This window comes from Mobula hypostoma, chromosome 21 (assembly GCF_963921235.1).
Source record: "Mobula hypostoma chromosome 21, sMobHyp1.1, whole genome shotgun sequence".
NCBI classification, from domain to species: Eukaryota; Metazoa; Chordata; class Chondrichthyes; order Myliobatiformes; family Myliobatidae; genus Mobula; species Mobula hypostoma.
In genome coordinates this window covers 26,961,934-26,971,093 of record NC_086117.1, presented here as the reverse complement: position 1 = coordinate 26,971,093, position 9,160 = coordinate 26,961,934, and the positions used below count along the sequence as shown (strand labels likewise).

The following is a 9,160-nucleotide window of genomic DNA, read 5'->3' as shown; positions in this document are numbered from 1 at the left end:
GGAGAGGCCCAGGTTTTGGAGTTTTCAATCAGAACTGCAAGAACACAGATCTGTAGTCAATAAACAGCATCCTGACATAGGTATTAGTATTGTCCACTGATCCAAGGCTGTGTGAAGAGCTGATGAGATTGCATCCACTGTGTACCTATTGTGCTGATAGGAACATTGCAGTGAGTCCAGGTCCCTAAATGTGAGTGCTACTGGACGCCCTACTTTTCTTGGACACTTGTATAATTGTTGCCCCTTTGAAGCAGGTGGGAACTTCCCACTGTAGCAATGAGAGATTGAAGTCTTTGAACCAACCTATTAGTTGGTTGGCACAGGTTTTCAGAGGCCTACAGGTACACTGTCAGAGGCTGTCACCTTGCAAGGGTTCGCCCTCTTGAAAGGATATAATGCTGTCCTCCAAATCTTCATTTTCATTGTAACATTCAATATGATTGCTGATACCTTCAAATTCTTTGTAATTCTTAACTTGTTGAAGTGGTGAAATTGTTTCATTTTCGAACCTGGTACTTTCTGGCATCTTTAAGCCTGAATGTTTGAAACTACTGTGAGCAAAAAAAAAATTAAATTGCCTTACTGCTTATTTCTCGCCCAACTATCAGTAACAAAAATTACTGCTTGTTGAATGCAAACACACGCAACTGCCGCTATTTGAAGATTGGGGCATGGTGGTCTGTCTAACGGCCAGGCAAGCACACGCGACTGACGCAGGGTAGAAACTGTTCGGCAACAGACTCCTGTCCCAATGAAGCGGCACAGTGCCCCAAATAAACGGAGGGAATCCTGGATATTTTCTCGATTTGGTGTTTTTGTTTTTTTTTAAAGAGTTGGCCCAAATAAATGCCTTCCCCTATTAACCGATGTCCCAATTAACCGGAATCCGCTGTATACCAAGTTATGAGGGACATTGATAGGGAGAGAGCGTGTGATGTCTTTTTTTCTCTGTTCAGGTTGGGTGAGACTGGAGCTAGGAGTCAAAGGTGAAATATTGAAGGGGAATCTGAGGGAGAACGTCACTCAGAGGGTGGTGCGAGTGTGGAAGGAGCTGCCGGCGGAAGTGGTAGACGCGGGTTGAGTTGTAGAAGTTTGGAAAGGTATGTGAATGAGGGGGGGTTGGGAGGATATGGTCTAGGTGCAGGTGGACGGGACTAAGCAGAATATATTGTCGGCTTGGACTGGATGGGCCTGTTTCTGCGCTGTAGTGTTTTATGCTCCAAGAGAGGGAGAGGGTTTCAATAACGCACCACACTACCCTGACATTGTAGCCCGGTCCAGTAATGATAAAAACAGCTCAAAAATAAAGAAGTAGCTGAACTTCCGTAAGCTTCGTGTTCTGTATCATGAAGTGGATTTCTTATTTTTCAACTTGGTCCAGGTGGGTTACTTTCAATAAAGTAATCGACAGAAGCTGCGAGCTATCGACCATCGAGTGAGGGCGAGGCGATGTGGGGTCAGTGCAAGACTGTTAAGGGGTTGCATTGGAGGTGGGACGGGGAGCTTGCTTACAAATTGTGAATAGGGAGTCAGGTCTAAATTTAGTTCTAGTGGGTTTAAAGAGCGATATATGTAGATCTGGGTGCAAATGCGACACATTACTGATTGTAATGTCACACACTGGCCTTACTTTGATGCCTCTGTAAGGAATTTCTACTCCCTCGTGAAGAAGTTGTCTTACGACGTCAACTAAGGTTCAGCAGCTCGCACTTTCACCTCCGGGTCAAAAGGTTACGAGCCTGAGTCTCACTTGAGGACATAATGCAGGCTGACAGCCCCCAGTGCTCTTATGAGGGTACTACACTGTCAGGTCTCCTCTGTAAACTCGTTAATAGCCCATCTCCCCTTTAGAAAACAATGCCACAATTTGAGAAGAATGGGATATTTCTTCCTGATGTTTTAGGAGTTGTATCAGGATAAATGTCATTAAAGGCAGACTATCTGAATATTGTCACATTACTGCTCTATGTTAAAGTTTAAAGAAAATTTATTATCAAAGTACATATATGTCACCGTATACAGCCCTGAGATTAATTTTCTTGTGGGTATCACCGTAGATACAATGAAACACGGCATGATCAGTGACAAACTACACACGAAGATGGACAAACAGCCAGTGTGCAAAACAACAAACTACACAGATGCAAAAAGGAAAAAAAAAACAATAATAAATAAGTAATATTGAGAACGCGAGTTGTAGAGTCCCTGAAAGTGAGTCCATAGGTTGTGGAATCAGTTCAGTGTTGGGGTAGTGAAGTTATCCACGCTGGTTCAGGAACCAGACGATTGAGGGGCAATGCAAAGTTGAGAAAATCTGCAGATGCTGGAACTCCAAGCAACACACACAACGTGCTGGAGGAACTCAGCAGGCCAGGCAGCATCTGTGGAAAAGAGTAAACAGTCAGCGTTCCAGGCCGAGGCACTTCCTCAGGACAGGAAAAGGTGAGAAGTTAGAGCAAGAAGGTGGGCGGGAGATGGGAGGGGAGGAAGAAATAACTGTTCATGAACGTGGTGGGATGGGGCTTGACGCTGCTGTACCTCCTTCCTGATGGCAGCAGCGAGAAGAGAGCATGGCCTGAATTGACTACCTCGGTTCCTCTGTTACAATACTTAAATACTTATTTGGCTGTAATGCAATTTGGGATATCTGACGCAATGAAAATCCTTGTCTAAATCTCAATTTCTCAATAATTTCCACTTTAAACGCAGTAAAAATATAGTGACACCCCAAAGTAGCCAGTTACTCTGGTGAAAATAAAATCAGACATAATGATACAGTCAAGTGCTTTTGCAATCCCATTTTGCTTTCAAATTTGCGACTCCGAGGTGAGTCAAAATGCCAAGGTTTCTTCCAAATGCAAGATCAAGGTACAGCATCCCTGTGTAATTGCAGTCTTGCGTCTGTAGAGGCGCTGCTTCTCCGCTGGGTGATTACTGTGTGACGTGCTTACATTACAAGTTTCCATTATAAATAAGCAGGTAGAACTCAAGAAGTATAAAAATCAAGACTAAAGATGTGACCTTAGGCACAGGATTGTCAACAGGAAGTCTGAATGTTTGCAATATTTTCATTGTTCAACAGCTAGTATTTCTGATCTAGGAAAAAGGGATTAGAAACAACAAGGTCAAAGGTCTAAATTTATTCTATGAAAACTTATCTACAAGTTCGGAGTAATATTGCGCCAGAAATGAAGTATACTAGTTCAAGAAAGTAGAGTTTAACAAACGTTGAAAAGTTTTGGCTAAGTCTGAAAACTGCCTCTTGTTTGATCCAGTTTAGAGTTGAACCTTACTTCAGGGAAAGTTGGATACCGAAAGAAAAGTTCTACAGTCATACAGGGAAGGTTAGCTGTGTGTGTGTGTGTGTGTGTGTGTGTGGTGTGGACTCGGAAGAGGTCATGCCCAGTTGAGACTGGGTTGGTTCGGCTTGGTCTTCTCAGCACCCCCCGACTGCCCATTCCCCAGGAGGATCGGAGGGAGAGAGGGACGAAAGACGAAGAGCTCTTCACAGCTTTATGCAAATACAGAGCAAATCTCCGCCCACCAGGGGGAGGGACAGAGAAGCTTTTTTTTCCCTACCTCAGTTCAGCCTCTAACGCTTTGGGGAGACGAGCTGAGGACCGAGAGCCAAAACCAGATTCCTAGCTACAGGTTATTGAGAAAGAGAAGTTCAGAGCGTGAGGTCTGTGAGCGGATCTATAATCCAGTGACGGGACCCTGTGACTTCAACCCAGTTCACCTCGTCAATCAATTCTACTCTTGCACGGATTACTTCTATTTAAACAAAAAGGATATTTAATTTGCTTGCAACTTTTTCCCCCTTCAACTCCCTCCCCCCCAGCCGGGGACCTCTGTGGATTTATGGTCTGTTTGAAGATATAACCGATAGGATAACGCAAAGAACTGAAGGAAAAGGAATCTCTCTCGAATCTCGACTGGAGGAATGTTGGTGCTGACCCTATGTCTAATATCATTGCCCACCCTGGTGCAAGGTGGGTGTGCGAATCAAACCTATTTCCCACAAAACCGGAGGTCAAGGTATTGGGAGGCAGGGAGGCAGAGTTGTTTTAATTTTGTTTAAGCAGGTACCGGTTTCGATTAAAGGGGAGTTGAGTTCGGGCAAGTTTTGAGCTTCTTCCGTTTGTTGCGTCCCAGGAGCAGCCTTTGCCCGGACACATTGTAATGCGAATAGCTTTCGCCGCGGAACCGGGAATCTCAGCCTGACCCTCGTCCACTCCCCAAGGAACACAGTTCCTACGATTTAGTTTTCTTTTGTCTTTCACTTGATATAACATCCGCACCTCATTGTGTGTGTGTGTGTGTGTGTGTGTGTGTGTGTGTGTGTGTGAGAGAGAGAGAGACGCGGGGTGGGGGGGGGGAAGGATGCTCCTGGTCCCAGACCGAGCCTGTCGGAGTGCAGGATGGAGCTAGGTTCACGGGGATGAGGAAGTGGCGTGGGGAGATGTAGAAGCTAGTGTGAGTGTGAGAGAGAGAGAGAGAGAGAGTGGCGGGGCAGATGAAAATCAAACATTTTAGGCCTTCCCCAGTTGAAATTGTTTCTGTAAATTGTGTTATAGACTCACGTTCTGATTTGGGGAGGGGACATGGATAATTATGGAAGTTTAGTGCTTTAATCTCTTTCAGCAACAACCCCGACTCCACCTATTCAAAGAGACAAGCCTTCCTCTTTTTTTTGGAGGGGGAGTGGGGGGTGCTGGGGGAGAAAGCCAACCGCAAACTCTAAACAAAGTCGCATTAGTGAAAGAAACCACTTCCAGCCTGGATCCCGGGAGAAATTCCGCCTCCACCCCGATTTCCAGACAAAGTCCCATCTCCGGATCTAATTCCTGGACCTCACAGACCGAGGAAACCCATCTGCATAGCTCCGACCCAGAGACCATGGGTGGAGCGGACACCCGCACCTCACCCAAACCCGCCCCACTGATGTTGCTACTTCAAGGGAACCTCAACTAGTACTCCTAGTCTGAACCCATCCCCGGTGCCCACTCCCCAGCCTTCATGTTCGCTTTAATCGTAACCTAATTTCCCTTGCACCCCCACCCCGATATTCAGATTAATCGTAATCCCAGCCCCTCCCCCAGCAGACAAACCGCACACCTTCACAAGGTGCGCATCAGTAATCTCTGTCCTTAAACTTTCACTCTTGTTTCCTTAACTCTGGAACCTCCTACGGTGTTATACCCTCTGCTATACCTGCGCCTTGCTCATTTTGGTCTTGAAAACCTTCAACGACCCCGAGCTTCACGCCTTTTACGCGCATGCCGTGGCCCTAAACTCGGGAATTCCCCAGACCTCCCGGCTCTTTTCCCCGTACCAAATAACAACAGAAAAGGCCGAGTAGCTCAGGCAGCATCCGTGGAAGAGAAACAGTCAAAGTTTCAGGCCCAGGATTCTTCACAGCTGGATTTAAAGTTTAAAAAGTGAAAAATTATAAAGATGTTTATCGATTGATCTGTCGAGTTTTCCCAGCATTGTTCTGTTTTGATTTCATATTTTCAGCATGTGTAGTGTTTCGTTTGATGTCTAAGCATTTGGTTATTCGTCTCAATATCCCGATAATGTCACAATCGGGCTGTGTTTAATACTTTAATTTATTAAAAGTTCTTTGTAAACGCCGGTTGTATAAAGGGATGCGCAGGGAGGTGGTGCGAGATTGGCATAGCATTCCCCCTCCCCCAAAGAATTTACGTTAGCCTAGTTTCTTCTCTGCGTCCTCCGCTGTTACTGAAACCAGGTTTGAGTGATTTGACCCGCACACTTTACTCTGGTATCTTCTTACAGTGCCGCTGGCCACCAGTGTTTCTCTGACCAATCCCCTTCCTGTGCGACTGGCTGTTTTATTATTACAGCTCCCACACCGTCTGAGTGTGTCACGACATCCTCTCCCACCACCGACTGATGTTCGTTTTGCTTTGCACGCTAGAGAGTGTGTGTGTTTTTTTGTAACTTCCAGCGGTCACGTGGGGGAGTTGAGCCAAACCTGTGTCGCTGTTAGGCGCCGTTTAGCGCTCACGAACAGGGGGTGGGTGACTTACCCGACACTGCCAGCCCACGTTGGCAATTCCTGGCATCACACCAGACGTTTAAAGTGACATCGAAACGATCTGGTGGGAAATTTCCCTTGCGTTTGACCGGAGCGCGTTCGTCAGATCACTGTTCTGCGATTTTTCAACCGGAGTTAAACAGAGAACTCTCTTCGCCCACTCTTTCCTCTCAGTTGACTAGGCTGCGAGCTGCTTTCAAATTGTCATCTCCCCTGTTAAATCTCTTGTTTAATGGCTTCCCTTAAAAGTCGAACCGTCTCTCGCAGATCTCTTCAGCGCCGGCATTGGTTGCGTTAAGGGCTCAGTTTCCATCAAGGGGTACGACTTGACTTCAGTGCCCTTGGGTCAGAGAGGAAGTTAAGGAGGCACTGTCTGATCGGTTTACGGTGACAGTGGCTGGGATGTTTATCACTATCACTCTCTTTGCGAGTCTCATTGTCTTTGCCCATGTGTATCCCGTCTGCCTCTGCCTGCCTCTGTGTTTTTGTATTTGGTTGTTCCCTTCCCTGTATCTTTCCCGCTTTTCTCTCTCTCTCTCTCTCTCTCTCTCAGTAACGCCTATGTCTGTCTATCTGCACGTGTATGTGTAGTGTAAATCTATCTCTCTCCCTATCTGTATTTCTACCTGCCTGCCTCTAACTATTGTAAGTCTTCACATCCACCTTTTGCGTCACAGTAGCGGGACAGAGTGAGTCACAGGCTTGGCAAAAGTAAGGCTCCACAGTAGAGGAATGGCAGGGAACCGGCGAAAGGTGAGCTGCGGAGGAGAGGTATGGGAAAGTGGGAGAAGGAAGAGAGAGTTGAGGAGGTGGGTTGTGAGTGACTGGGGTCTGGATTGGAAGATGGCAGTTATGTGGAGTTGAGGAAAGGGACTGAGGAAATCAAACGTAGTGTAGTGCAACAAGGTTTCCACTAGTCCGTGAGCTTTCGAAAGAGATACTTGCTGACAAGTGCAAGTTGCTGGTATTTATCAAAAGACTTATCACTCCATCATTTCTCTGTAATTGTATCATTGGTGATTATTATAAAATAGACTGGGCCTCCGGGAAAATCAAAGACTTGTTTAGCAAAGTGCCTTGCAACTGATTGATATGAGAGGGCTGGCCACTGTGAGTAGCTTCGTGATGATTTGGACTGAGAAACATGAGTCGGCTTGTACTGGGAACGGGATAAGAGGAAAGAGAAAAGATTGATGGGAAGATGCTTCACTGATCACCTGTTCTGGGGACATGGACATTCCAGGCCCATTCCTCGTCCTGAGCCTTTTGGTCTGTTAACTTCAGACTTGGAACACACTGAGGGAAGTTGAAGAAATTGAATCAATCTTGGTAAAAGGGACCGATGAAAGTCATTGTCCTGTAAACTCAACTGGTTTCTGAGATCCTATACAGAAAGAATACCTGTCATCATATCAGAATCAAGTTTAATCTAACCAGCATATGTTTTGAAATGTGTTAACTTTGCAGCAGCAGTACAATGCAATACATGATAAATATAGAAAAAAAAACTGAATTAGTGTAAGGTTATATATGTATATTAAAAAGTTAAATTAGATAAGTAATGCAAAAACAAATAAAAAAGTAGTGAGATAGTGTTCATGGGTTCAATGTCCGTTCAGAAATCAGATGGCAGAGAGGAAGAAGCTGTTCCTGAATTGCTGAGAGTGTGCCTTCGGGCTTCTGTATCTCCTACCCGATGGTAACAATGGGAAGAGGGCATCTCTGAGGTGGTGGTGGCCTTTAATGATGGACGCTGCCTTTTTGAGGCACTGCTCTTTGAAGATGTAGTAGTGGATACTATGGAAGCTGATGGAGCTGACTAATTTACAGGTCTACATGTAGGCCTATATTTGACTCCAGTCCCCAGTGTCGCCCTCCAGCTTCCAATGAATTCAGTTGGAACTGAGGAGGAATCTCTCGCATTACGTCGGAGATCCCCCTGCCCCCGCCAAGATAAACAAGAAGGCTGAGGGGTAACCTGCTTGTGATGGCGAGAGTGTGGAAGAAAGGAAGACGGGAGCAGAGTGGAGGTTTCGATCCTGATCTCGGGTGCTTTGAGAGTTCGGCGCACTTTGCCAGTGGCCATTTTGTGCGTTGTTTCACGACTGTGATTAATGAATTCGGGATGGTTTGCGTGGGCTAGGTGGGCCGAAAGGTGTTGACCGCCCACTCAGTTACTCACTGCGAACTTCGCACCGGAGGGTCAGGAAGGTGACTCAACACCATCACCCTGGGCATTTGGGGATGGCATTAAATTAACTGGATTGAAACAACTTTTTACCCAGGTTTGAAGTTCCAAGTTATGAAGAATTTCAGTTGTCAGTATAATCTGTACCAGTCATCGATTCAGCGCAGATACAGGCCATTCGGCCCACCTGCTCCACGCAAACCATCAAACGCTCATTTTACACTAATCCTATTTTAATCCATTTTATTTTCTCGGCACCCCTGTCAAATCCATCCTGTTTTCTATGCCCCGGGGGCAGTTTACAATGGTCCATTACCAACTCGCACAATTTTGGGAAGTGGGAAAGAGAGACAAATGGTCACGAGGAAACTGTGCAAACTTTAGGCAATACCCGAGGTCGGGATTGAACCCGCCACCGCGCTGTTGTCTTCCACCCGTTATTCGCCCAAAATGCGTTCGTCTGACTGCAGTCCGTGCTTCCAAAATGGTGACATCTTTTACCCTGTCAGGTCCCTTAATAACTCGTAGGTCACCTCCCAGCCTTCTCGTTTATCCTGGGGTGGGGTGGGGGGGGAGTTCCCTCAGTAATGGGAGCGTTGCCGGGAGGTAAAGCTGGAGAGATTCCACAAGATGCGACAGTGTGGGCGAGTGTTGTGGACTGACAGCTCTGTTGCCGCCTCGTCCGGGACTTGCCCTGTCTCTATCTCAAGTGACCAGCGCCTGTGCCGTTGACACACGCCGGCGTGGGCTCAGTTCCGGGCTCTGATTGGTAATACTGAGTATAAACCAGCCAGGGGAGGAACTGTGCCAAGACCTCGGAGAACAGGAGGCCGCTGAACAGCGGCGGAGAGTGAGTGCCAATGAGTGACCCTGATTGCTCCCTCCCTCCCTCTCTCTCCGCGCCTTTG

At 46.6% G+C, this 9,160-nt stretch overlaps 1 protein-coding gene across 1 annotated transcript in view; it reads left to right on the top strand.

Moving 5' to 3' along the window:
- Nucleotides 1-3,616: 3,616 nt before the first annotated feature.
- The window catches only part of LOC134359906 (neurogenic locus notch homolog protein 1-like), a 99,782-nt gene continuing 94,238 nt past the window's right edge, over nt 3,617-9,160 (top strand). The window contains exon 1 of the mRNA XM_063073737.1: nt 3,617-3,992. Coding sequence (XP_062929807.1) covers nt 3,944-3,992 — 49 coding nt within the window. The 5' untranslated portion in view covers nt 3,617-3,943. The remainder of the gene's footprint in view (nt 3,993-9,160) is intronic.